The sequence below is a fragment of the Loxodonta africana genome, chromosome 7 (genome assembly GCF_030014295.1).
Source record: "Loxodonta africana isolate mLoxAfr1 chromosome 7, mLoxAfr1.hap2, whole genome shotgun sequence".
NCBI lineage: Eukaryota > Metazoa > Chordata > Mammalia > Proboscidea > Elephantidae > Loxodonta > Loxodonta africana.
Window position 1 is genome coordinate 19312916 of NC_087348.1, and position 26546 is coordinate 19339461.

Consider the following 26546-nt stretch of genomic DNA (forward strand, 5'->3'; position numbering starts at 1 on the left):
TGGTGGTCAGGGTTTAGTGCAAATTCATATAGCTGTGTGCTCTTGGGACTGCGCCTTAACCTCTAAGCCTCAGAGTCCTTTGGTAATAATAGCATCTGCCTCTTAGAGTTGTACTGAGGTTGTAAAATGAGATGTGGAAAGCTGCTGATGCCATGCTTAGTATGTAGTCTGTGTTCAATCCACACTTATGAGTCATACTGTAAAACGTAAAAGAGCACTGTGATTTAGAGCATGAGCTCTGGACTCAGACTGCCCAGGTTAAAATCCTGGGCTCTGCTGTTTCACCAGTTGTGATCCTGAACATGTTACTTTTCTGTCCTGTGCCTCAGTTTCTGTACCTGTAAAATGGGGATAACTGTTGATATCTATCTCATAGGGTGACTGTGAGGGCTAAATGAATTATAATACGTGTAAAGTATGCTAAGAGTAGTGCCTGGCTTGTCTTGAGCGCTGAGTAGGTGTTGGCTTTTAAGAAGTTATTACTGTTTAGCGGATGACCTGTCCTGGAGATGGGAGCTGAGGCCCAGAGGGGTAGTGGTTGTGCAAGGTTACCCAGCAAGTTGGGGCTGGGCCAGTCCAGTGCCTTTTCTCCTACCTCGCTGCCTCTGAGTTTAAGGGCTAGGGTCCAGGTGGCTTTTGAAATTTATTTTTCTAGACTGACCTGGGCTGGTGGGGGCGGAGCTGGAGGGAAGGAGGAGCTGGTGGGTGGGGGTAGGGGTGGGGGTGGGGGGCGGGGGGAGGGGAGGAGGCTCTGAGGGAGGCAGGGAGGAGGAGGAGGAGCAGGAAGGGGTTAAGGCTGAGCTGCCTCCCGCAGTGGGGGTGTGGGTGACTCAACTGGCTTCTGGGCGGGGCTGCCTGAGCCGCAGCTGCTCCGGAGGGAGCGGGCCAGGGCGAGCGAGCGGGCAGCCAGAGCCGTCGGACAGGTCTGGGCGAGGGAAGAAGCCCAGCCCTGCCCCGGTGCCGCCGCACCCAGCAGCCCTGGGCAGGCAGGGTGGGGGAGGGGGGCGGGCGGGCGAGGGCCATGGCCTGGCGAGGGGACGGGGAGGGCAGCATGTCTGTCCTGGAGCGGCTGCTGGCCAATGCGGCGCTGCGGGACGAGGCAGGCCGGCTCCGCAGGGCTCAGGGCCATGAGCCCAGGACGCTCCTGCCTGTGAGGGTGAGTTGGGGAGAATGGGGTGGGAGTGCCAGGAGACCTGGCTGGGTCTTCTCCCTGTGCCAGAGGCTCTGCCTCCTCCTGGGAGGAAGTAAGAGGTCTTCTGGGGCAGGCTAAGTAGGGGGGTGGCATTCCCCTTAGGGAGGAAGGGCCTGGGAACTTAAAGGGGGCTAGAAAGTTAGGGCTGTGTTGGAATCTTGTCTTGGAAAGGATTTTGCAGAGACTTTGAGTTCTGATCTCTTCTAATTGAAAGCTCCCCCCCCAACCTACTCCCACGTGACAACACTTCTTCCTGGCAAGCTTTCTCCTGGCTTTTGGCCAGGTGTTGCCCAAACATGACCATGGGGCCATCTATTGATTGCCACTGTGTGCCAGGTGCTGTGCTAAGTTCTTGGCTCCAGTGACCCCAGTTAATCGTCTTGCACTAGCCCAATGCAGTAGGAATTATCCCGTTTGAAGATGAAGACTCTGAGGCCCAGAGTGGTTAAGTGATTTGCTCAAGGTTACACAGCTGGGTTGTAAACCCAGACTTTCTGCTGCAAAGTGGGGCTCTCAGGCACTAGGCAGCTCTGTCATTCTGGGTTGACTCTATGCATTGTTTCTTTGTCTCAATTTTTTTCTGATTCCCAGGGACTCCTGGGCTGGGCCCAGAAGGATCTGCAGAGTGAATTTGGGATTGCAGCAGACCCACAGCCCAGCAGTTTCAGCCCTTCCGGCTGGTCCCAAGACACTTCCCAGGACTATGGCCTTGGGGGCATGAGCCCTAGAGGAGACCCGGGCCTTGGAGAGAGCAGCTGGACCAGCAAGTATGGGCAAGGAGCAGGGAAAGGGAGCAGCAAGGAGTGGGCCAGCAGGTGTGGCATAGGCCAGGAGGAGATGGAGGCTGGCAGTGGAGAACGGAGGGAGGCGTCTGCTGCAGCAAGGCTTGCCGCCCAGGACTGGATATTCGGAAAGCCAAACCCACTTGGCACTCCTCAGAGCCCGGAGGCCACTGCACAGGACTGGGAGTTCAGAAGGAGGGACTCCCGGGGCACTTACTCCAGCCGGGATGCAGAACTCCAGGACCAGGAATTTGGGAAGAGAGATTCGCTGGGTGCTTACACCAGTCGGGATGCAAGTCTTCGGGACTGGGAATATGGGAAGAGAGATTCCCTGGGTATGTACACCAGCCAGGTTGCAGACAAGCAGGGCCAGGAATTGGGAAAGAAGGAGCCGCTTGGCAGTTACAGCAGCCAGGATGGAGATGAGCACGACCGGGAGTTTGAGAAGAGAGATTCTGCACTGGGTGCCTTTGGCGGCCGGGGTACCGAGCAGCAGCAGGGCCAGGGCTTCGGGCAGAGGGCCTGGATGAGTGACTACAGCGGTGGCAGCAGCTCTACCCTCCTCGGCTCCCAGGACAGAGGCTTCAGCACAAGAGCCTTGAGTGCTGGGTTCAGCCCTGAGGAAGCCCAGCAGCAGGATGAGGAATTTGAGAAGAAGGTTCCGAGTGGTGGAGACAGTCTTGGTGAGGCCAGCAGGGATGTAAGCCAGCCAGAAGAGAGAGAGCCAGGGGGCCTGTTCAGCCCTAGCACCCCCCAGCCGCAGGATGGGGTACCTGGGCAGAGAGAACAAGGGAGTGGTGCCACCCAAGAGGTCGAAGGGCTGCAGGGCAGACAGCAGGCAGGGGGCCAGAGCCCTGGTGATGCTGACCTGGAGGATAAGGAGACGGGGAAGCGAGGCTGGGCTACCGAGTTCAGCCTCAGGGTCGACTCCCAGCCAGAGGCGGCATTCAGCCTGGGCCGGCCAGACTGGAGTGACGATTTCTGCATCGAGGGCACCGAGAGGAGCCACCAGTTTGGTATCATTGGCAATGACAGAGCTAGCGGTGCTGGCCTGAGCCCTTCTGACAAAATGGGAGGTGGCCACTTCGTGCCTCCCGAGAAGACCACTGCCAGGTCTGTGGACTGGACTGACCAGCTAGGCCTCAGGAACCTAGAAGTGTCCAGCTGTTTGGATGCCAGGGGCTCGAATGAGGCCAGGGAGAACGCTGTGGGACAGATGGGCTGGTCAGACAACCTGGGCTTGAGGGACATGGACCTGGCTAGCCGTTTGGAGACTGGGGGGTCCGAGGAGCCCAGGGGAATCAAAGTTGGGGAGGAGGACTGGACTTCTGATATTGGGGTGAGGAACAGAGATTCGGCAGTGGTGGGGGAGGTAGGAGGCCACAGTCAGGCCAGGGAGAGTGGTGTGGGGCAGACCGACTGGTCAGGTGTGGAGGCCGGAGAGTTCCTTAAGTCAAGGGAGCGTGGAGTGGGACAGGCAGACTGGACACCTGACCTTGGGCTGCGAAACATGGCCCCGGGGGTAGGCTGCAGCCCCAGAGAGCCCCGGGAGCTTGGGGTGGGCCAGATGGACTGGGGCAACAATCTGGGCCTGAGGAATTTGGAGGTGTCCTGTGACCTGGAGTCAGGAGGGTCCCCTGAGCCACGAGGATGTGGAGTGGGGCAGATGGACTGGGCCCAGGACTTGGGGCTGCGGAACATGGAGCTCTCGGGGGGCCCGAGTGAAGCCAGGGAGCATGGGGTGGGCGAGGTCGGCCAGTGCCCAGAACTAGATCTTGGGAACAGTGGGGGCTTATCCCCAGACCTGGAGGCCACAGACCTGTCAGAGGCCAGGGAACTGGGAGTCGGCGAGACAAGTGGACCAGAGACCCCGGATGAGGAAGGCTACTCACCTTCCTCAGATACCCATCCTGAAGACCCCGGGATGGAGATGGGAGATGTCCCCAGCTTCAGAGCCAGGTAAGGGAGCCCATCCCGGTGTGGGAGGGAAGGTGTGATAGCTTTTCCCAAGGACTTCCAGGGTGTGGAAAATTGAGACATTTTGGACTGTGGATTTTTAATTTTTTAAAATAGAAATGTGATATGTACAAATGAATTCCTTTTTTTGATGAATGTCATGTTTGAGGTGTTACTCTTTTGCCACCCGTGCTTTAGGCTCTTTGTGATTTGGAGTTGAGACTGGGCAGGGGAAAATGGTTCATGTTCCATCTTGGATGGTTTCTGGTGGGTTCCTCTCTTGTGCACAGCAGCTGTTTTGCGTTCCTCTCACCCTGGAAGTCACAGGTGCTCCTGGGACAGGGAACGTGGATGCTTTGATGTGTATAGAAAAGAGAACTCAGGTTGAGGAGTCCCTGAGTGGTGCAAACAGTTAAGTGCTTGACTTACTAATCAAAAGGTTGGCGATTTGAAACCACCCAGAGGTGTCTTGAAAGACAAGGCCTGGCGATCTGCTTCTGAAAGGTCACAGCCTTGCACTCTGTGGAGTTCTACTCTACACAGGCGGGGTTGCCATGAGTTGGAATTGACACGATTGCAACTAACAACACTACGGGTCGGGGTAGGGATGGACGTTGGTTAGGAACTTGGGGCTTCTTGCCTGCTCTGTCATGAGGCACAAAAGAGCAGTGATTTCAGAGCGCCCTGAAGGGCGTTGGGACCTGGCTCTTGGCCCCATGACCTTGACCTCCATGTACAAAGTTGCTGAAAGACAGAGAACTTTCAAAAGGAACAAACTGTAGTTTTGTGAACCAGTCACGGTCTGTCTCATGGATTTTTATGTTCTAAAACCAACTGAGGTGATTTCGCACCTGGAAAGGGTGCTAAAAAGGCATTGCATCTATTTCATTAGCATTTCCGTCCACTGAGTTTTGGTTTTGTTCCCTTTACTGACTAGGAGAGCTTCTCGTGGGGTCTGTGGGGAAGAAAGGAAGGGAGGTGTTGGCTGGGATCTGTGTTCTAAGTGGGACGGGCTGGTGGTAGTGGGAGCAGGAAGGTTCTAGAATCATCGGGGTGTCGGAGTGGCTCGGGAGAGGCATTTGGGGTTGAGGAGAAGGAGGGAGAAGGGAAGGTGGGCAGAACAGGCTTTGAGGCAGATTGGCAAGGAGGATGCCCAGGGGAGTTGAGCAGGGAGCTTTCTGGGGAGCCAGCTGTTGGGGAGACGGAGGAGTGTGGGGGCAAAGCCAGGAGACCAAAGGCTGCAGGGCAGGGGTGAGTACCCAGGACTAGTGCTCAGTGGATGAGCTGCTGAACCTCTCTGAGCCTTGGTTTCTAAGGTTTAGACTCAGGGAGCTCAGAGTTCTGGCTTTAAAATTTCTGTTCAGAGGAGCGTGTAGGGTCCCTGTGGTTGCTCCCGATTTCTCTGCCCAGGACTCAAAGAACTCTGCTCTCTGGTGCTCAGCTTCACGCCTTACCTCCTTCATCTTCACAGCTGCCCTGTGAAGCAGGAAAGGGGTTGTTCTCTGCTCCAGTTCGCAGGTGGAGAGGTGGCATGACCCGCTTAAGGCCACAGAGTCAGCAATACAGCTCTCAAACTTACTGATGTGAAATGCTTTCAGGTGTGGCCCCTGCTCTGAAGCAATTTAGACTACCTGGAGAGGGATCCACAGCCCTCCACCTTTCCCCTCTGATTGAGAGAACTGCCCTACAGCAAACAATTCAAAGGAGAAGCGATAAGATCTTTTCCTTTGTTTAAAATGCCTAGAGGCTGTGGGTGGGGTGGGATTAGGGTGGGGTAGGATTGTGACCGGGTCCCTGGGTGGTGCAAAGTTTTGATGCGTTCTGAAAGATTGGAGGCTGGAGTCTACCTAGAGGCACCTTGGAAGAAAGTCCTCGTAATCTGAAAAATCAGCTATTGAAAAGCCTATGGGGCACAGTTCACCCTGACACATGTGGGGCACCATGAGTTGGAGGCGACTGGACTGGGTCCCAGGAAGAGGAGCGGAGGGGCGTGACACTGGGAGCCCTGTGCACTCAGCGTTGATTGCCATCACACTTGGAAACCACCAGTTTTTTCTGCCTCCGTTAAGATAATCTGGCCAGTGTGGATGTGAGCTGAGTTTAGGGCTCAGCTGCGGTGCCCTGGTGGCACAGTGGTTAAGAGCTTGGCTGCTAACCAAAAGTCGACAGTTTGAATCCACCAGCCACTCCTTGGAAACCCAGTGGGGCAGTTCTACTCTGTCCTATAGGGTCACTATGAGTCAGAATCGACCCGATGGCAATGGGTTTGGTTTTGGTTTTGTGTGACCATCCAGGTGAGCCTGATTTTGTGCCATGGCAAATGTGCCGCCCCCAGAGCAGAAAGAGAACAGTTTCTCTGGAGGGCTGGTTTAAGTTGTATGCTTTAGGGCAGCCTTTCCCAAAATGTGTTCTGAAGAATACTGGTCTGCGACTAAGTTTGGAAAGTGTTGTGTACTCTGTGGCCATAAAGGAGACTTTGGCATGTATATGAACATGTGTGAGCCCGTTAAAGATGATAAGTATAGTAATAAAGAAACCTGTTTTCTTTTCTCTACCCAGTGTTTCCCAAACTTAATTTGACCAATATCCAGGGAGCTAGTGTTCTGAGCATGACTTAAACCTGGTGCCGTCCAGTCGTTTCCGACTCATAGCGACTCTATTGGACAGAGTAGAAGTGCCCCCTAGGGTTTCCAGGGAGCAGCTGGTGGATTCCAACTGCTGACCTTTTGGTTAGCAGCCGAGTTCTTAACCACTGTGCCCCCAGGGCTCTGAGCATGACTTAGGGAAACTGTATACTATGGAAAATTTCTCTTTGAAGGAAATGTTTGGAGGTTCTTTTTGTAATGAGATGTCCTTGAGGATAGCTCGGAGTAGCCTGGCTTTCACATTTGGATGCCCGAGTCTGTCACCAGCTCTGTGACCTTGAACAAATTACTCCCCAGTGCCCTTGAGTTGGGAGTAATCAGAAGACATCCCTACTTCATAGGGTTTTTGTGAGGACTGAGACTTAATATATTTTAAATGATAGAAACCTGCCTGGCAGGTGGTGGTTACTGAGAAGACATGTTAGTTCCCTGTATTTGTGTCTGTTTTGCAAGTTTGGATGTGAGGTGTCCCTAAAGTGAGGCCCTTGGGGGCATTTCTGTCACTGTCCCTTTGTTGGACAAAGGTACCCCTGTTGCTGTCATTGACTAGACTGCTGTCTGGCACAGCCATGACAAGACTATCATGGGGGTGGGATGTGGAGAGAACGCAGGCCCCCCTCATCTGTGTGTGGGGCCACTTCATCCTGTGGAGCAGCACTCCTGGGTTCCCCTGGAGCTGGCTTACCATCCTGTCCTCTCTCTGGCCTCCTGGTCACCTCCTGGCCCTCTCCTGAGGGATGCAGGAGCCTCTGAGCCATTTTGGGGTCTTTGTAGAATCTGACAAGAACCTCAATGATCCCTGAGTCCAGCTCCCTCATTTGTAGAGGGGGAAACTGAGCCCCAGGGTTGTGATTGTGGGCTCCATCATGTTCCCTTGGGCCCCAGCCTTGTGGCTCTCTCTCAGGGTGTCCCCTGTCTCTCCGGGGTCACATCCTTCCAGCTCCAGCCCTGAACCCTCCCATATTTCAGGCCTGGCAGCCTTGCACACTGGAAAGGTAATTTTTGGCCGATCTGCTCCATGCCATCAGGGTGTTTGCACCTGGAGCGGGGTCCTCAGGCTGCTCAGAGTCTAGACAGCATGAGGGGATTAGAGGGTAAGAAGACGAGGCATCCTTTCAGGCCAGGAATCCATGTCGAGGATGATGACGATTGGCCTAATAATTTGTCATATTCATCAAGCACTAACTGTGCGCTGGGCACATATTTCTGTCAACAAACGCAGCAGAGTAAAACCAGTAGCTGTTGAGCCGACTCCTTCTCGTGGTAACCGCGTGTGTGTCAGAGTGGAACTGTGCTACGTAGGGTTGTCAGTGGCTGGTTTTCCGGAAGTACCTTGCCAGGCCTTTCTTCTGAGGGGCCTCTGGGTAGACTCCAACCTTTTGGTTAGCAGCTGAGCGCATTAACTGTTTGTACCCCAAAGTATAGGTACTTTTATTTTTCTCATTGTACAGATGAAGAAACTGAGGCTTAGAGTGGGTCCATAACTTTGCCAAAGCCACAGGTGTAGTAAGTGATGGAACCCTGATCTGGACCAGAGTGGCCGAACTCAACACCCAGGTTCCTGACCACTCTGCTCTCCTGCTTCTCTGCTGGGGCGGGGCTCAGGCTGTAGGCATCCTGGGCGTTGAAGAGATGGGAAAGCTCCCTGAGATGAGGTGATGGGAAAGTGGGGTTTAGATAGGCAGGAATATGCACCCTGCATTCCCTGGGGCCTGCCCCACCCCGAGCACCCACCCAGGTTCCTCCCCTGACTTCTGCCTGTGTGGCCTGGTGCCAAATCTGGGGAGTGAATCTTTCCATCCAACTGATGGGTGGATGGGTGCCTGCCCTCAGCCTTCCTTCTGCCCCACGCCAGGGAGAGGCTCTGGGCAGGGCCTCTTGGCTGGGTGGGGTGCCATGGCCACCCCTTCCCTCCCAAGCCCTCCCTGCTTTTAAGCTGGCTGTGAGGGTGAGCTGGCTTTGGCCACTGTCCAGGCCTGTTCCCAATTCCTCTGCCTTGTGTCCTTCTGCTGCGCCACTGCCTCCTCCGCCCTTCCCCATTCCACCTTAATTTCCATCTCTCAGCAGCTTGTGGAAGGACAGATTGACACGTGTTCTCTCCCTCCCTCCCCCTCTTCCGGCTTGGTATTGACTCACCTGCCCCCTTCAGTCCTGCTCGGAAAGGAACTCAGCAGCCTGACTTCCGGGCACTCCCCCACCGGCCTTTCCCAGGCCTGACTGTGTGCCTGCACAACATAGGGACTAGTTAGTGTGTCAGGGTGTGGCTCTGTGCTGGGCTTACAGGTGTGGGGGTACTAGGTGTGCTTAGAGGGAGTGACAGCAGGACAGCACGATCACTCCCTGTATGAGGTGTGCAGTGAGTGTGTGTATGTACACGTGTGTGTATATTGTAGGGAGTGACAGCATGCTCACTCCCTATGAGGTGTGCACTGAGTGTGTGTGCATGTATGTATATATTGTAGGGAGTGACAGCCAGACAGCACACACACTCCCTGTATGAGTGCAGTGTGTGTGTGTGCATATTGTAGGGAGTGACAGCCAGACGCACACACATTCCCTGTATGAGGTGTGCAGTGAAAGAGTGTGTGTGTGTGTGCATATTGTAGGGAGTGACAACCGGACAGAACATGTGCTCCCTGTATGAGTGCAGTGTGTGTATGTGCACGTGTGTGTATATTGTAGGGAGTGACAGCTGGACAGCACACACACTCCCTGTATGGGGAACACAGTGAGTGTATACAGTGTGTGTATTTTAGGGAGTGACAGTGCACACACTCTGAGGTGTGCTGTGAGTGTGTGCATGCATGTGCACGAGTGTGTATTTTAAGGAGTGCCAGGTGGACAGTGCACACACTTTGAGATGAGCTGTGTGTGTGCGTGTGCATGTGTGTGTATTTTAAGGAGCCACAGGTGGACAACACATTCTCTGTATGGGGTGTGCTGTGAGTGTGTGCAGAGTGTCTGTGCACACGTATATATTGTAGGGAGTGACAGCTGGGCAGCTCATGTGTGTATTGCAGGGGGTGACAGTGTACACACTATGAGGAGTGCTGTGAGTGCGTGTGTGTGCATTTTAAGAAGTCACAGGTAGACAGCACACACACTATGAGGTGTGCTGTGTGTGTGCATGTGTGTGTGCACGTATTCTAAGGAGTCACAGGTAGACAGTGCACAAACTGTATGAGGTATGCTGTGTGTGTATTTTGAGGAGTCACAGGTGAACAACGCACACACAGTTTGAGGTATTCTGTGAGTGTGTGTTGTGTATTTTAAGGAGTCACAGGCAGACAGCACACACACACTGTATGAGGTGTGGTGAGTGTGTATGCATGTGAGGGTGTGGGTATTTTAAAGTCACAGGTGGACAGTGCACACATTGTATGGGGTGTGCTGTGAGTGTATACGTGTGTATGGGTGTGTATTTTAAGGAGTCATAGGCAGACAGCGTACACACTGAGGTGTACTGTGAGTGTGCATGCACGTACATGTGTGTATTTTAAGGAGTCACAGGTGGACAATGCACACACACTGTATGAGATGTGCTGTGAGTGTGTGCATACGTGTGTGTGTGTATATTTTAAGGAGTCACAGGTGGACAGTGCGCACGCATTGTACAAGACGTGCTGTGTGTGCAGTGTGTGTTGGGGCCCAAGGTGACCCAGCCTGTCGTTCACTCAGCAGACATTTACGTAGTCCTGTTCCTGGCTGGGCCCTGGAGGCACACAGGCAGAGGCCCATCTTTGTCCTTGAGAAGCTCACAGGCAGCAGTGGGGCAACATGTGCACAAAGGAGAGCAGGACTCCGGGGCGGGGGCTGGCGCAGGTTGGCACGCGGGGCTGGCACAGGTTGGCACGCGGGGCTTGCAGAGCTGAGGAGGAGCGGCCGGTGGAGGCGGGGGAGGGGAACAGACAGCTTCAGAAGAGGGGCTGAACTGAAGGGTGAGGAAGTTAAGGGAAGGTGGGGAGCTTTGGGGACGAGGGAGCAGCTTGTTCAAAGACTCATTAGTGTACAAGGGCCTGATGTGCTCTGGAACTCACTGGTAGTTCTGAGACTGGGGTGCAGGGAGATGTGACAAGTGGGCTGAAAGAGGAAACGGGGTTGAAGAGCCAGGTGGGCCAGTACCTGACTCATCCCAAGGAAAGTGATTGCCGGAACAGGTCCCCTGGGAGGAAACACGAGCAACATCAGTAGTGGTAATAATAATATAAGCATAAGCAGTGGCCGTCGAGTTGACTCTGACTCATGGTGACCCCACGTGTGTCAGAGTAAAACTACATAGGATTTTCAGTGGCTGATTTTTGAGAAGTCGATCACCAGGCCTTTCTTCTGAGGCACCCTGGATGGACTCAAATCTCCAAACTTTGTTAACAGCTGAGTGCATTAACTGTTCGTATCATCCAGGGACTCCAGCAATACTAGTAGCTGTTATTTGTAGGGCACGTGCTTAGTGCCAGGCACTGTGCAAATACTTTAGATTCTCATTTCATCTCTGCAGCAACTCTAAAGTTACAGGAAACTGAGGTGGTGAGAGGTGAAGGGACTCACCCATAGTCTCTTGGTGGACCTGGGATTTGAACCCACCGGGTTGGTTCCCCTGACTGCTGTGTTACTCAGGGCTCTGACTGTGCCCTTCCTGAAGGAGTCTGGGAAAAGTGTCACAAGGAGAAACAGGAGAGTTTATAGGTGGGGGACTCAGGTCCATAGAAGTGGGCTTGGGGGAGAGAGAAAGGCTTGTGACTGATCTTGTTCCTTGTCTGTGGCTTTGCAGTCCTGGCAGGTGTCCTGCCCGTTCTCCGCCCTCTGGCTCCCAGGGCCTGCTGGAGGAGATGCTGGCTGTCCACAGCTCCAAGACGCCGGCCCACAGAGAGTCTGCGGCCTCGGCCCTCAGGCGCCTGTCACAGGAGGGAGAAGCCATAGCTATCCAAGGGGAGCCTCTGGACCATGGCAGGGACCCTCTGCCCTCTTGGAGGCCCCAGCCTGATGGTGAAGCCAGTCGGACAGAGGAGGTGGACGGCGGCTGGGGCCCTCCGGGGGCTGAGCAGGGCGAGCAGGGACCTTTACAGACTCCTCGGCGGCCCCCCCAGTGCCCGCCCCCCAGCTCCCTGAGTCAGGACTTCTCTTTCATTGAGGTCAGTGGAGTGCAGGGCTGTGGGTGGGCGCTTGTGGGGGGTGAGGTGATAGACCTACAACGTGGTTCCTGGAGCTGCCCCTCAGCTATGAGGGGGGAGGCAGAGAGCGGGTTGTGGGTGTGTTGTGTCAATAGGAAGCTCCAGACATCAAGAGGGATCAGCTGGCTCATGGCCAACTGCTGTTAGGGGCTCCTGTGGTACTGGGTGGGACCAGGGGACAGCAGTGGCAGTGGCGGTGCTGTTGTCTTGAGCAGGACACCGAGATCCTTGACAGTGCCATGTATCGGAGCCGTGCCAACCTGGGGCGTAAGCGTGGGCACCGGGCCCCAGCCATCCGGCCCGGCGGCACCCTGGGTCTGTCGGATGCAGGGGACTCGGATGCACGCCTGTTCCAGGACTCCACAGGTAGGGCATGTGTCATTCGGTGATGTCTGCGTCGATGTTGAGGTGGTCCCCGGGTGGTGCAAACAAGTTAAATGCTTGGCTACTGACCGAAAGGTTGGTGGTTTGAACCCACCCAGATGCCCTTCGGAAGAAAGGCCTGGCGATCTACTTCTGAAAGGTCACAGACATGAAGACTCTGTGGAGCAGTTCTACTCTGCAAGACACGGGGTTGCCATGAATTGGAACCAGCTCGACAGCAACTGGTTTGGTTATTTTTGGTGTCAGTGTTGAGGGGCACTAGGCCCAGGTTGTGCAGGGCGGGGGAGGTCTGTGGGGTCTGCTTTGTGCTGCCTGTGCTGAGCCCCCTCCCTGGGCCCTTGCAGAGCCACGGGCTTCCCGGGTGCCGTCATCCGACGAGGAGGTGGTGGAGGAGCCTCAGAACCGCCGGACACGGATGTCCTTGGGCACCAAGGGGCTGAAAGTCAACCTCTTTCCCGGCCTGAGCCCATCTGCCCTGAAGGTACCCCCTGATCATGTGGCAAACACATCCAGTTGCCTGGCCACCTGGTTACCTTGCATCCAGCCTTCCTTCTCTCTGTCCAATCTATGCATTCTCCAGTCTTTCTTGCCCCTTTCCCCTTCTCACTTGGCTCTCCAATGAGGGCCCTCTGAAGATTCCATTGTGCCCTGAGCCCTGTGCTGTGTGCATGCTCTTGTTCCCTGAACCTCCCAGGGTATAGGGGTCACAAGCTGAGCACATAACTAACTGCGGTGAAGGGAGTTTAGTTGTTGCTGGAGAGGTACAGATTGTTTAGAGAGAGAGGTTATTTCCTAACAGTGGGGTGGTGGGGCATGGGAGGGTACACGGAGAAGGCCTCATTATGCATTTGATCTTGGCTTTGAGGCTTGTGTAGGAGTTTGTACAAAAGGTTAAATGCTGCTGACTGAAGGGGTGCTTCGGAAGAAAGGCCTGGCAACCTACTTCTGAAAAATCAGCCATTAAAAACTCTATGGACTTCACCCCAAATCAGCACAATATGCATTCTACTCTAGTGTACATGGATCATTCTCTAGGACAGACCACATTTTAGGGCACAGAGCAAGTCTTGATAAATTTAAAAAGATTGAAATCATACAAAGTATTTTCTCTGACCACAACGGAGTGAAGCTAGAAATCAATAACAGAAAAAAAGCCTGAAAATACACAAACATGGAAATTAAAAAACACACTATTAAACTACCAGTGGGTGAAGGAAGAGATCAAAATAGAAAGCACAAATTTCTTATGGCCAAATTAAAATGAAAGCACAACATACCAAAGCTTATGAGATGCAGCGAAGGCAGTACTCAAACTTACAACAATAAATGCCTACATAAAAAAAGACAGACGATCTCAAATTAACAGCCTAACTCAACAACTCCAGGAACTAGAAAGAGAAGAGCAAACTAAGTCTAAACCTACCAGAAGAAAGGAAATAACAAAGATCAGAGCATAAATAAATAAAATTGAAAACAGAAAAACAATAGAGAGCATCAATAAAACGAGAAGTTATTCTTTGAAAAGATCAGTAAAATGGACAGACCTGTAGCTAGACTAAGAAGGAAATAACCAAAGAAAAAAATGAAAGAGGGGATGTTACAACTGACCCAATAGAAATAAAGACAATTATGACAAAATATTATGAACAACTGTATGGCAACAAACTGGATAACCTAGATGAAATGGACGAATTCTTAGAAGCACACAACCTACCCAAACTGACTCAAGAGGAAATAGAAAGTCTCAACAGACCCATGACAAGTGAAGAGATCGAATCAGTGATCAAACACCGCCACCCCAAAAAGTCCTAGACCAGATGACTTCACTGGGGAATCCTACCAAGCATTCAGAGAAGAATTGACAACAATAATGTTTAAACTCTTTCAAAAGATAGAGAAGGAAGGAATACTCCCTAATTCGTTCTATGTAGCAAACATAACCTGGATACTAAAACCAGACAAAGACACCAGAAGAAAAGGAAGTACAGGCCAATATCTTTTATGAATAAACCAAAACCAAACCAAACCCGTTGCTGTCGAGTTGATTCCGACTCATAGCGACCCTATAGGACAGAGTAGAACTGCCCCACAGAGTTTCCAAGGAGTACCTGGTGGATTTGAACTGCCGACCTTTGGTTAGCATCTATAGCACTTAACCACTACGCCACCAGGGTTTTCCGCTTATGAATATAGATGCAAAAATCCTCAACAAAATACTAGTGAACAGAATCCAACAGTGTATTAAAAGAGTCATACACCATGGCCACCTGGGATTTATTCCATGAATGCAAAGATGGTTCAACATTAGAAAATCAGTCAACATAATACACCATGTAATTAAAACAGTACCACATGATCATCTCTGTGGATGCAGAAAAAGCATTTGATAAAATCCAACCCTTTCCTGATGAAAACTCTAAAGAAGATTGGATCAAAAGGGAAATTCCTTGATATGATTCAGAGCGTATATGAAAAGCCAATAGCCAACATTATACTTCATGGAGAAAGACTGAGAGCTTTCCCCTTGAAATTGGGAACAAGACAAGGGTGACCACTCTCACCCCACTTCTGTTCAATATTGTATTAGAAGTTCTAGCCAGAACAATAAGACAAGGAAAAGAAATAAAAGGTACCCGGATTGGAAAAGAAAAAGTGAAATTATCCATGGATGATATGATCCTATATGTAGAAAGTCCCAAAGAGACCATGAGAAAACTTCTAGAACTAAGAGAGGAATTTAGCAAAGTTTCAGGGTACAAGGGTAACAAAAATTTTGTTTCTATACACCAGCAGTGAGATATCTGAAAGGGAAATTAGAGAAACAGTTCCCTTTACAGTAGCATCCAAGAGAATAAAATACCTAGGAATAAATCTAACCAGGGATGTGAAGTACTTATACAATGAAAAATGTAAAACACTGCTGAAAGAGATTAAAGAAGACTTAAATAAATGGAAATAAATGGAAAGATGTTTCAGGTTCATGGATTAGAAAACTTAACATTGTTAAGATGTCAATACTCCCCAAAGCGATCTATAGATTCAATGCAATCCTGATCAAAATTCTAACAGCCTTCTTTACAGAAATAGAAAAACCAATCCTCAACTTCATATGGAATTGAAAGAGGCCCTGAATAGCTAAAACAACGTTGAAAGAGAAGAATAAAGTAGGAGGACTGGTGGCGTAGTGGTTAAGAGGTACGGCTGCTAACCAGGTGGTCAGCAGTTTGAATCCATCAGCCGCTCCTTGGGAACCGTGTGGGACAGTTTTGCTCTGTCCTATAGGGTTGCTATGAGGTGAAATCGACTTGACAGCAATGTTTTCTTTTTGTAAATATGCAGTAATCGAAACAGCTTGGTACTGGTATAAAAATAGACACATAGACCAATGGAATAGAATTGACAGTCCAGAAATAAGCCCACACATCTATGATCAACTGACTTTTGAGAAGGGTGCTAAGTCCCACTCAATGGGGAAAGAAGAGTCTCTTCAATAAATGGCGCTGGGAAAATTGGATTTCCACATGCAGAGAAATGAAACAGGATTCATGGGTCATACCACACACGAATGTGCAAACTAAAACCATAAAGTTCGTAGAAGAACAAGCAGGGGCAATGCTGTCAGACCTAGCTTTCAACAATGGATTGTCTAATGTAATAACAAAAACACAAACCACAATAGACAAATAAATGGGGCTTCATAAAAATAATAAACTTTTGGTCATCAAAAGACCTTAACAAAAAAGTGAAAAGAGAAGCTACCGACTGGGAGAATATCTTTAGAAATCATACATCTGATAAGAATCTAATAACCAATATATATATAAAACTTTGACAGCTAAACAAAAAGACAATAACCCCATCATAAAATGGGCAAAGGACTTGAATAGACATTTCACCAAAGAGGACATTCAGTTGGCCACCAAATACATGAAAAGATGCTCAATGTTAGCCATCAGAGAGATGCAAATCAAAACCACCATGAGATACCATTTCACTCCCACTAGGATTTGGAAACCCTGGTGGCATAGTGATTAAGAGCTACAGCTGCTAACCAAAAGGTCGGCAGTTCAAATCCACCAGGCGCTCCTTGGAAACTCTATGAGTAGTTCTCTGTCCTACAGGGTTACTGAGTCGGTATTGACTCAATGGCAGCAGGTTTGTTTGTTTGTTTTTGGTTTAGGATGGCTAAAATAAAAAAAATCCAGAGAACAACAAATGTTAGTGAGGATATAGGGAAATTGGAACCTTTATCCCTTGCTGGTGGGAATGTAAAATGGTACAGCTCTTACGGAAAACAGTGTGTGGGGGTCTTTAAAAAACTAAAAATAGAACTACCATAAAAAAAAGGAACCTTGTTGCTGTCGAGTCGATTGCGACTCAAAGCGACCCTATAGGACAGAGCAGAACTGCCCCGTACAGTTTCCAAAGAGCACCTAGTGGATTTGAACTGCCGACCTTTTGGTTCGCAGCCGTAGCTCTCAACCGCTACGCCACCAGGGTTTCCCAATGATCCAGCAATTCCACCCTTAGGTGTGTACCCAAAAAACTTGAAAGCAGAGACTCAGACTTGTACACCAATGTTCATTGCAGCACTATTCACAATAGCTAAAAAGTGGAAATGATCTAAATGCCCATCAACAGATAAATGGATAAACTAAATGCGGTACATACATACAATGGAATACTGCTTAGCCAGTAGGAGAAATGAAGTCTTGATACCTGTTACAGTATGGATGGAGCTTGACATTGTGCTGAGTGAAATAAACCAATCACAAAAGAACAAATGTTGTATGACCTCACTTATATAAAAAGGCAGATATATGGAGACCAAAGTTTATTAGTGGTTACCAGGAGCAGGAGGGAGGAGAAAAAGGGGCATTACCGGTGATGGAAAAATCTCATTGACTAAGGGTAGGGCTGTCAATAATTTGTACACCTGTAAAAAGTTAAATTGGCAAAAGTTGTGTGATGGATATTTACAACAAACAAAAAAAGAAAAAAAAAGTAGCAGCTGAGGCTGCTTATGTTCAACCAAGCACCTCATGGGATTTGGTTACTTGGTTTAGAAGTTCTAGGTTCATGGGACATCCCAGTTAATTGTCTTTAGGGCATCTGTTCTACCTCCTAGTTCACTGCAGAGTGCCTAGGTTCTTAAAAGCTTGCAGGTGGATGTCTGAGGCACAACAATTGTTCTCTATTCACCTGGAGCAACAGAGGAAGGAGAGTCAGGAATAGGAGAAGGATATGGAATGTGTGGCTAATTGGCTGCATGAACAAGTACCTCCTTTGCCGTGAGACCAGAAGAGCTAGATGGTGCCCAGCTGCCATTACTCTGAACATTTTGATTAAAGATTCCATAGAAGAGTCCTTATCAACACGGGGAGGGGGAGAAGGAAAATATAGAACAGAATTTCAAATTTTCATGGTCTCTAGACTTTCTAGAGCCACGGAGGGTGGATGAACCCCTGAAACTGTTGCCCTGAGGTAATCTTTAAACCTTAACCCAGAAATAACCCCTGCAGTCGTCTTAAAACCAAACAATAGTTTAACTTAACTAATAAAAAGGTCTGCCTTAAGCATTTTGCTCATTTAAGAACTATCTGTATGGGATCAAGTTGACAATAGCAACTCGAAAGATCAGATAGGAACCTTAAGGGGCAGGGAGTTTATGTTAATGAAGGAGTAACAACTCAGAAAAGGAAGATGTGAATGCTTGCACAGCTCAAAGAATGTAATCAGTGTTACTAAATTGTACATAAACTGTTGAATTGGTGTATATTTTGCTGTGTATATTCTCAACGACAACAACAAAATAAAGTTTAGGGAAAAAAAAAATTTACAGCCTAGGAAACCCTAAGGGGTAGTTCTACTTTTTCATATATGGTTGCTAGTTTTTAGGGGTCGGAGTCATCTCGACAGCACACAACAACAACAGCAAACAGGATAAACTAAAGAAAAATAAAAAGCCAAATGCATTGCCATCAAGTTGATTCTGACTCATAACGATCCTATAAGAGGCACATAAAATTTAAATGCCCAAAATGCTTTCTGTCTTCCCACTTATGGATGGCAGGTTGTTATCTGAGAAATTTGGAGGAAATACGGTTTCAATTTCCTTGTAGCAGGATTTTAAGTGTCGGTTATCTGACAAGATTAGTTCAAGGATGATAGCTTTATAGCTTTAACTTTTTATTACAGCATAATATAAATAACGAAAAATGTATCTATAAAAAAGACCCTATGGACCACAGTTCTATTCTGACACACATGGGTTTGGTATGAGTTGGAATGGATTCAATGGCAACTTTTTTTGTTGTTTTTAATGGGGAATGGGGTGGCATTCCAGGCAGAGGGAACAGAATGAGCAAAGGCACATGGATAGGAAGTCACCACTGGGTTCATCCAGCCCAGTTTGTAGGAATTCAGTTCAGCAATGTCTTTCTGAAGACCTGCTGTGTACAAAGCATGGCTCAGCTGTTAGGGTAAGCTCAGCTGAGCCAGGTGCAGACCTCGTCTTAAAGCAATTCCGTGTCCATCAGGGTAAAGGGACTGCAGAGGGGTATGTGCCTGATTCTGGGGGGCTGCATGCTCTTGGGAGAAAGCCTAGCCTCCTGCAGATGCCCTTGCCTGTCTCCACTCACGTCTCTGTGAATCTGGTCGTGCCTCACAGGCTAAGCTGCGTTCCCGGAACCGCTCAGCTGAGGAGGGGGAGCCAGCAGAGAGCAAATCGACCCAGAAGGAGTCCGCGGTCCAGCGCTCCAAGTCCTGCAAGGTCCCCGGCCTGGGGAAGCCCCTCACGTTACCTCCCAAGCCAGAGAAATCCTCAGGGTAAGTGACATCAACTGACCTTACTGTATTAACCTGAAAAGGGAAACCCCATGCAAGATGTGGAATCACCTGCAGAAAGCAATTTTGCCTTTGTTCTTGGTTCTTTTGAACTGGACCAACACCTGAGACTAATGAGTGAGGGCTGACCAGACCAAGAGGGACCACCTGGGAGCCCGATGGTGACTAAACCTTAGGAGGCATCATGTAATCTATCATGGCCATGTGGGGAGGCCGATAAGAGCCTGAACCCTGAGATGCAGATTAGCTTCCTGGCTGGTGACCGTGTACAAGAGAAGGTAGCACATCACTTATTGGGACATGGAAAGTTTGTGTTAGGGCCCCTCCCAGACCTCACCCTGTGTGTCTCTTCATTTGTATCCTTTTTGGTTGTAATGAATCTGTAGCCATAAGTATGGTGTACTATCCTTGAATTCTGTGAGGCAATGCCAGCGAACCCACAGGGGCAGTGAAAACCAGCAGGGACTGGCATCTGCCTGTTTGGCAGTCTGGAAGAAAGCGTCCTTCTAACTTGTGAGCTCTGACCCAGCTCTGGGTGGCTAGGGTCAGAGAAAATGCTGCATGGGCAACTGGTCTGAAAGGTGGCATCTGTGTAACATGTGAGCTATGTGCCAGCTTCAGGTGGCGAGGGTAAGAGAAGGGAGTGCTGTGTGGGTGGCTGGCATCGAGGATGGAGAAGTGGGAGGGTGAGGACTGGATCCATCCCCACATTTTGGGGATTGGGTTCATGTTGATCCTTCCTGCACAGTTGGCACAAAGGTGGAATTTACCCACTTTGCCCATTACTTAAAAAAACAAAAACCCGGTGCCGTCGAGTCGATTCCGACTCATAGCGACTCTATAGGACAGAGTAGAACTGCCCCACAGAGTTTCCAAGGAGCGCCTGGCGGATTTGAACTGCTGACTCTTTGGTTAGCAGCCGTAGCACTTAACCACTACACCACCAGGGTTTCCATCCATTACTTAGTGCACCCCAATTTACAGAGGAAACTGAGGCTCAGAGAGGAGGTTGACATGCCCAAGTTTAACTGTATTTAGTTGGTGACAGAGTCTCTTCAGCCAGACCCCAGGCTGCCTCTTTGGATTGGAGGGCAGGTTTCTGTCCCAACAATGCTTCCTCAGTTTGTTCAGCTTCCCTAAAATTTGCCTTCTGCCCTTTGCCCTCTGTCTTCTAGGTCAGAAGGATCGTCACCCAACTGGCTGCAAGCCCTAAAGCTGAAGAAGAAGAAGATCTGAGAAGTCACTGAGGTGAGGTCCCGTTCCGGGCTAAGGTCCTGCTTGAGGCTAGGGGAGTGGTGTCCAGGGCTGGGTAGGACTGGCCCTGGAGGCCTCAGGAGGTCATATACCCTCCCCTCTTCCAGGCTGAAGAGAGGCTGAAAATAAGCAAGTGAATTGAGGCTCCAGAGAGCTGGTGGGTCCCTCAGCTCCCAGGGGTGGTCCCAGGGCAGGGTGCTGTCTGGCCTGACATGGAAGAGGAAGAGGGCTTCCATTCCAGCCTCCCTCGCTACACTCAGGGGCAGTCCCCCATGCACTGTGGATGGCCTGAGTGTGGTCAGATGGCCCTTCCGGTCTCAAATCCCCAGGGGACTCACCAGGCCCTGGTGTGGAGGCCAGTCTTGAGGATAATCAACAGGGATCTTCCTGGTGATAGGGGGGAGCCAGGGTGGTATTGGGGCAAGGAGGAAACGGAAGCCTCATCTCTACCCACTGTGGCCCCCTCCTCTGACCACTGTTCCTCCCTCCATTGCAGGTCCCTCCTATCTGGCAGTCTCAGGCAGTGCTGTTCCTGTGGGGTCCCCAGGCGAGGAGAGGGCTGGAGCCCCCCATGCCCAGGCTGCAGCCTCTGTCTCTCTCCACCTCTGAGGAGCGTCTGGGGAGGCACATTTATGCACTTTGTACCCCCCTCCCATCTCTTCCCCTACCTGCCTACCCCTCCCAGGTTCAGTCATTAGTGGTTGAAGGTTTTGGGCCCTCCCTTGCTCTCCCCTCCTCCCTCACTGCTTCCTCCTCCAGCCTCCCTTGGGTTTTCTTTTGATACCAATTTATAGCATTTTTTATAAAAGCCTTTGATTTTTGTAATGGGCGGAGCCTGCCCCAGCCCCTCCCCGGCTCCCCTGCTGCCCTGCTGTCCTGCCAGGTACCCACAGAGACCAATGACGTTTTGCCACTTGAAACAATAAAGTTTTTTGGGAATTGGTGCTGCCCAGGCTGTGGCGTGTGGTCATGGCTCCTGTCCCTCTGTGCAAGGCTCAAGTTGGGAAGTCCTAGTACTGGCCCTGGAGTTGACTCTGGCATTGACGTGCCTCTGCTGCTTCACTCTCTGGGCTGTTTCCCTGATGAGTGGCCCATTGGTTACAATAGTCTAATTGCTTATTCAGAGCACCTCCAGATCTCAGCAGCTTCACACAAAAGGTCTGTTCCTCATCATGGCACAGTTGAGTGCGGGTTGGTGGTGGGGGTGCCCTCTACCTTGCAGTCAGTCATAACCCAACCTCCTGCCCTGTTGTGGCTCAGCCATCTTCAGGGGCCTTGAGCCCTCAGCTGCATCCAGTGGAGGGTGGGGAGGACCTGTGGGGGACCTGCATTTCATTGGTCAGGATTCAACTCATGGCCCCTGCTAACTGCAGGGAAGGCTGGGAAATGTAATTTGGCTGTGTGGCCAGAGAGGACTAGTTACAGGTGAAAACTCACCCTTTTCACTAGAGGGTTGGTTTCTGTGATCCCTAAGGGTCCTTTTAGCTCAGATGTTCTGGAATGTTCTGTAGAGTCTTGACTTCCCTCAAAAGCCTTGAAACATGGTCTCTGATCTCCACCCAAGCCTCTGGCCATTGGTGTCCAGCTGTGCCTCAGCCCGGTTTTCTGGTATCCTCGTTTCCTCAGACTTGCCAACTTCTTTCAGGGCCAGCATTGTCTTTCCCTGCGGTTTGGTAAAAGGAGAGGATCCTGTGGCCTCACCCTTGATGGGGCCCTGATTGTAGCAGGTCAGAGCTACTACTTAATATAGAAACCATCTCATTCACCCATTGCTTCTTAAAACAAATCCAAACCCGTTGCGTCGATTCCAACTCATAGTGAACTTAAAGGACAGAGTAGGACTGCTGCATAAAGTTTCCAAGGAGCGCCTGGTGGATTTGAACTGTGACCTTTTGGTTTGCAGCTGTAGCTCTTAACTACTACGCCACCAGTGGTTCCACCAGTGTTTCTTAGCCTTATTTACTTATTTTTTGGGGAGGCGGAGGATTGTAAACCTAATTTCAAAATCTTACCAAAGATATAGACTCTCCTTCAGAAAAATGCACACTTTACAAACCATTTTCAGGTATTTCTCAGAGCCTGGGTCCCCATCATTTGCTTCCTAGAACAGTGATTCTTAACCCTCACTGTTCATAAATCCCTGGGTTGTTCGTTAAAAATGCATATTCCTGGGCCCACTCCCAGAGAATCCAGTTCGGTAGTGTGAGGAGGATGTGCTCAGAAACCTGCATTTTGAGAAGCTCCCTGAAATGGAAAGGCAGCGGACCTTCAGTGGGCACCAAGCTGCACCCCTGGGTGGGTGTGCCTGGCTGCCCCTGTGCCAGCCGTCCCAGGGCCCACAGAGCCGAGCTGGCACCAGCTTTGTCCCCTTCTCCTTCCCCCTCCACTCTGTAGGACTGGCAGGAGCCCAAGTCAAACACTTAAGACTCATTAGTGGAACAAATGGAGCCTGGGTTCTGTGCTGACAGGGAGAAGAGGCTGGGGCCCCGCTTCTGGGGAAGTCGGAGCTGAATCTGGCTCATGGGTGGGGGTGTCCGGACTCCCCCTCTGTCAGGGGGGGCCTTTGCTGGGAATCAGGGAGAGAGGAAGGCCACACACATGATCTTTGTCAGACAAATAATGCACTGAGTGGGTGCTCCCTGGGAAAGTAACTTCATTCTTGGGCAGCTGCTTCTCAGAATGTGTCTGGGGCTCGTGGGCATGTCCTCAGAGGGGCAAGTCTTGGGCTTTTGAACCTGGATATGAATTTTGGAAATAGCTGGAAGTCACTTGGATACCCGCTTGGGGAATACTTTGGATGACCAACCTGGTGATCATCTTTGGCCAAAGGTGGCTTCTAAGGCAGTTTCTGAAGAGCTGAATGAGCTCTGGAAGAGTCCCTAGAATAGGTGTACAGTCTTTCAGGGACAACTTTGAAGGCAACAACCCCATGTGCTTACGCAAAAATCAGAACTCTTTCATGTTAGAAAGCCGAGGCGTCCCTGTCTGGGGTTCTTGTTGGTAACTCGCAGAGAGGGAATCTGGCCCCCTCCCGTGACAATGAAAATGTCCCAACACTATCTCTCCCCTATTCCCTGCATCTGAGGTTCTCCCCCAGGGCCACCTCATGTGAGTTGGATACCAGGATGGTGGAGGATGCATTTGGGAACTGGACAGGAGTGGAGCCCAGGAGCTGTCCCTGGTGCTCTCCCACATTCCCATGGTCGAGCAGCTGGGTCCGAGAAAAGAACCATTTTTCCATGGTGGCCGTGGGATTTCGGGTGAGGTGGGGTGTTGTGGGGAGTCTCCTGAGGGGCTACTCCTCCTCCAGGATCCTGTCCCTGAATGTGGTCTGTTGTCGTTAGGTGCCATCAAGTTGGTTCTCACTCATCGTGACCCTATGTACCACAGAGCAAAGCACTGCCTGGTCCTGCGCCATCCTCACAGTTGTTATGCTTGAGCCCACTCTTGTAGCCACTGTGTCAATCCATCTCATTGAGGGTCTTCCTCTTTTTTGCTGACCCTCTACTTTACCAAGCATGATGTCCTTCTCCAAGGCTGGTCCCTCCTGATAACATGTCCAAAGTATGTGAGGCATAGTCTTGCCATCCTTGCTTCTAAGGAGCATTTTGATTGTACTTCTTCCAAGACAGATTTGTTTGTTCTTTTGGCAGTCCGTGGTATATTCAATATTCTTCGCCAACACCACAGTTCAAAGGCATCAGTTCTTCTTCCGTCTTCCCTTATTCATCATCTAGCTTTTGCATGCATGTGAGGCGATTGAAAACACTATGGCTTAGGTCAGGTGCACCTTAGTCTTCAAGGTGACATCTTTGCCTTTCAACACTTTCAAAGAGATCTTTTGCAGCAGATTTGGCCAATACAATGCATCTTTTGATTTCTTGACTGCTGCTTCCATGGCTGTTAATTGTGGATCCAAGTAAAATGAAATCCTTGAAAGCTTCAGTATTTTCTCCGTTGATCATGATGTTGCTTATTGGTCCAGTTGTAAGGATTTTTATTTTCTTTATGTTGAGGTGTAATCCATACCGAAGGCTGTGGTCTTTGATCTTCATCAGTAAGTGCTTCAAGTTCTGTTCACTTTCAGCAAGCAAGGTTGTGTCACCCACATAACACAGGTTGTTAATGAGTCTCCCTCCAATCCTGATGCCATGTTTTTCAGAGTCCAGCTTCTCAGATTATTTGCTCATCATACAGATTGAAAAAGTATGGTGAAAGGATACAACCCTAACACATACCTTTCCTGACTTTAAACCCTGCAGTATCCCTTTATTCTGTTCGAACAACTGCCTTTTGATCTTTGTACAGGTTCCTCACGAGCACAATTAAGTGTTCTGGAATTCCCATTCTTCTCAATGTTATCCATAGTTTGTTATGATCCATGCAGTGGAATGACTTTATTGACTGGACAAAGTCATTCCACTGCGTCTTCATCTAAAGACATCGAACAACCGCCTTTTGATCTTTGTACAGGTTCCTCACGAGCACAATTAAGTGTTCTGGAATTCCCATTCTTCTCAATGTTATCCATAGTTTGTTATGATCCACGCAGTGGAATGACTTTGTCCAGTCAATAAAAAACAGGTAAACATCTTTCTGGTATTCTCTGTTTTCAGCCAGGAGTCATCGGACATCAGCTATGATATCCTTGGTCACACATCCTCTTCTAAATCTGGCTTGAATTTCTGACAGCTCCCTGTCTACATACTGCTGCAGCTGCTTTTGAATGATCTTCAGTGAGATTTTACTTGCATGTGATATTAATGATATTGTTTGATAATTTCCACATTTGGTTGGATTACCTTCCTTGGGAATAGCCATAGATACGGATCTCTCCCAGTCAGATAGCCAGGTAGCTGTTTTCCAAATTTCTTTGAAGGTGGTCTAAACCCACTGCCGTCGAGTTGATTCCGACTCATAGCGACCCTATAGAACAGAGTAGAACTGCCCCATTGAGTTTCCAAGGAGCGCCTGGTGGATTCGAACTGCCGACCTTTTGGTTAGCAGCCGTAGCACCTAACCACTACGCAACCAGGGTTTCCTGAATGTGGTCTAGCCATGTAAAAATGGCTTGGGGGCAGTGTCTGACCTCCAATCCCGCAAGAGGGAACGAGAACCAAGACCAATAGCCCAAGGCTGATTCCTGTGAGGCAGAGGTCAAACATGCCTCTTCTCTCCACCATCTTTACCAACTCTATCACCAGCCGTCTTTCTCACAGCACTCTCTCCTGGGTTCGATAATTCATTGCAATGGCCACACAGAACTCACAGACCATACTCATGAGGTTTATTAGAGAAGTAACTGTTATAATTCAGGCTGAAGAACACCAGGATACGGTTCTTCCCTCAGGATAGCCTCTTCCCAACTGTGCTTGCAGGCGCGCGTCTCCCTGTCCCTAGGCCTCTCCCCAAGGCACTTAGCTTTCTTTTTGCATGGTCTGGGAAGTCCACCACGCTGTCTCCTGCTGCCAGGTCTCTCTTGCCAGTCTCTCCTTCCTTGGTGGTGGTGAGCTCCTCCCCTCTACTCTGGAATTGGCTCTCTTTTGAGACAAAACTGACCAATCACCTTTGTAGGCCACAATTACCCTATCACACAGTCACCTGGGTGGGAGTTACAAGACCATGGCTAGAAGGCCACACACAAAAGTAATGAATGGCACCACAGGCCACTTGCTGTGGCCGTAGCCCATCTGTCTTAGTCATCTGGCACTGCTATATAACAGAAATACCACAAGTGGATGGCTTTAACAAACAAATTTGTTTTCTCACAGTTTAGGAGGCTAGAAATCTGAATTCGGGGCACAAGCTCTAGGGGAAGGCTTTCTTTCTCTGATGGCTCTGGGGGAAGGTCCTTGTCTCTTTTCGGCTCCTGTTCCTTGGTTCCTCGGCAATCTTCATGTGGTATGGCATCTATTTTCCACTATGTCTGCCTGCTTCTCTGTGCCTGATCTGCTCCTTTTACATCTCGAAGGTGATTGGCTGAAAACACATTCTGCTTTGATATGACCTCATTAATGTAACAAAGAAAACCCATTCCCAACTGGGATTACATTCAAAAGTATAGTGGTTAGGATTGACATCACGTAATTTTAGGAGACACAATTCAATCCATAACACCATCCCTGAAAGGGTTAGAGACAGGAACCTGTGTCACAGGCAAGGAGCTCTGGTGCCGGAATGAGCAACCAAGGTTTATATCCTGCTTCTGAGCCTCAGCTTTTAAAAGGACCTAGTAACAGAATTGGCTTTATAGGACCAGTTTGAGGTCGGCATGATGGCAATCCAAAGCACCTTGGACAAGAGTCCTGGCTGTTTCTTT

General features: G+C 49.9%; 1 protein-coding gene across 3 annotated transcripts in view; it reads left to right on the forward strand.

The window, feature by feature from the left end:
* TNKS1BP1 (tankyrase 1 binding protein 1) overlaps nucleotides 1-20835 on the forward strand; it is a 34723-nt gene extending 13888 nt beyond the window's left edge. For all 3 annotated transcript variants that reach the window (XM_064288046.1, XM_064288044.1, XM_064288045.1), the window contains 7 exons: nucleotides 1784-3933; nucleotides 11344-11704; nucleotides 11959-12109; nucleotides 12472-12608; nucleotides 18798-18955; nucleotides 20149-20221; nucleotides 20724-20835. In XM_064288046.1, coding sequence (XP_064144116.1) covers nucleotides 1784-3933; nucleotides 11344-11704; nucleotides 11959-12109; nucleotides 12472-12608; nucleotides 18798-18955; nucleotides 20149-20209 — 3018 coding nt within the window. In that variant the 3' untranslated portion in view covers nucleotides 20210-20221; nucleotides 20724-20835. The remainder of the gene's footprint in view (nucleotides 1-1783; nucleotides 3934-11343; nucleotides 11705-11958; nucleotides 12110-12471; nucleotides 12609-18797; nucleotides 18956-20148; nucleotides 20222-20723) is intronic.
* The last annotated feature ends 5711 nt before the right edge of the window (nucleotides 20836-26546 follow it).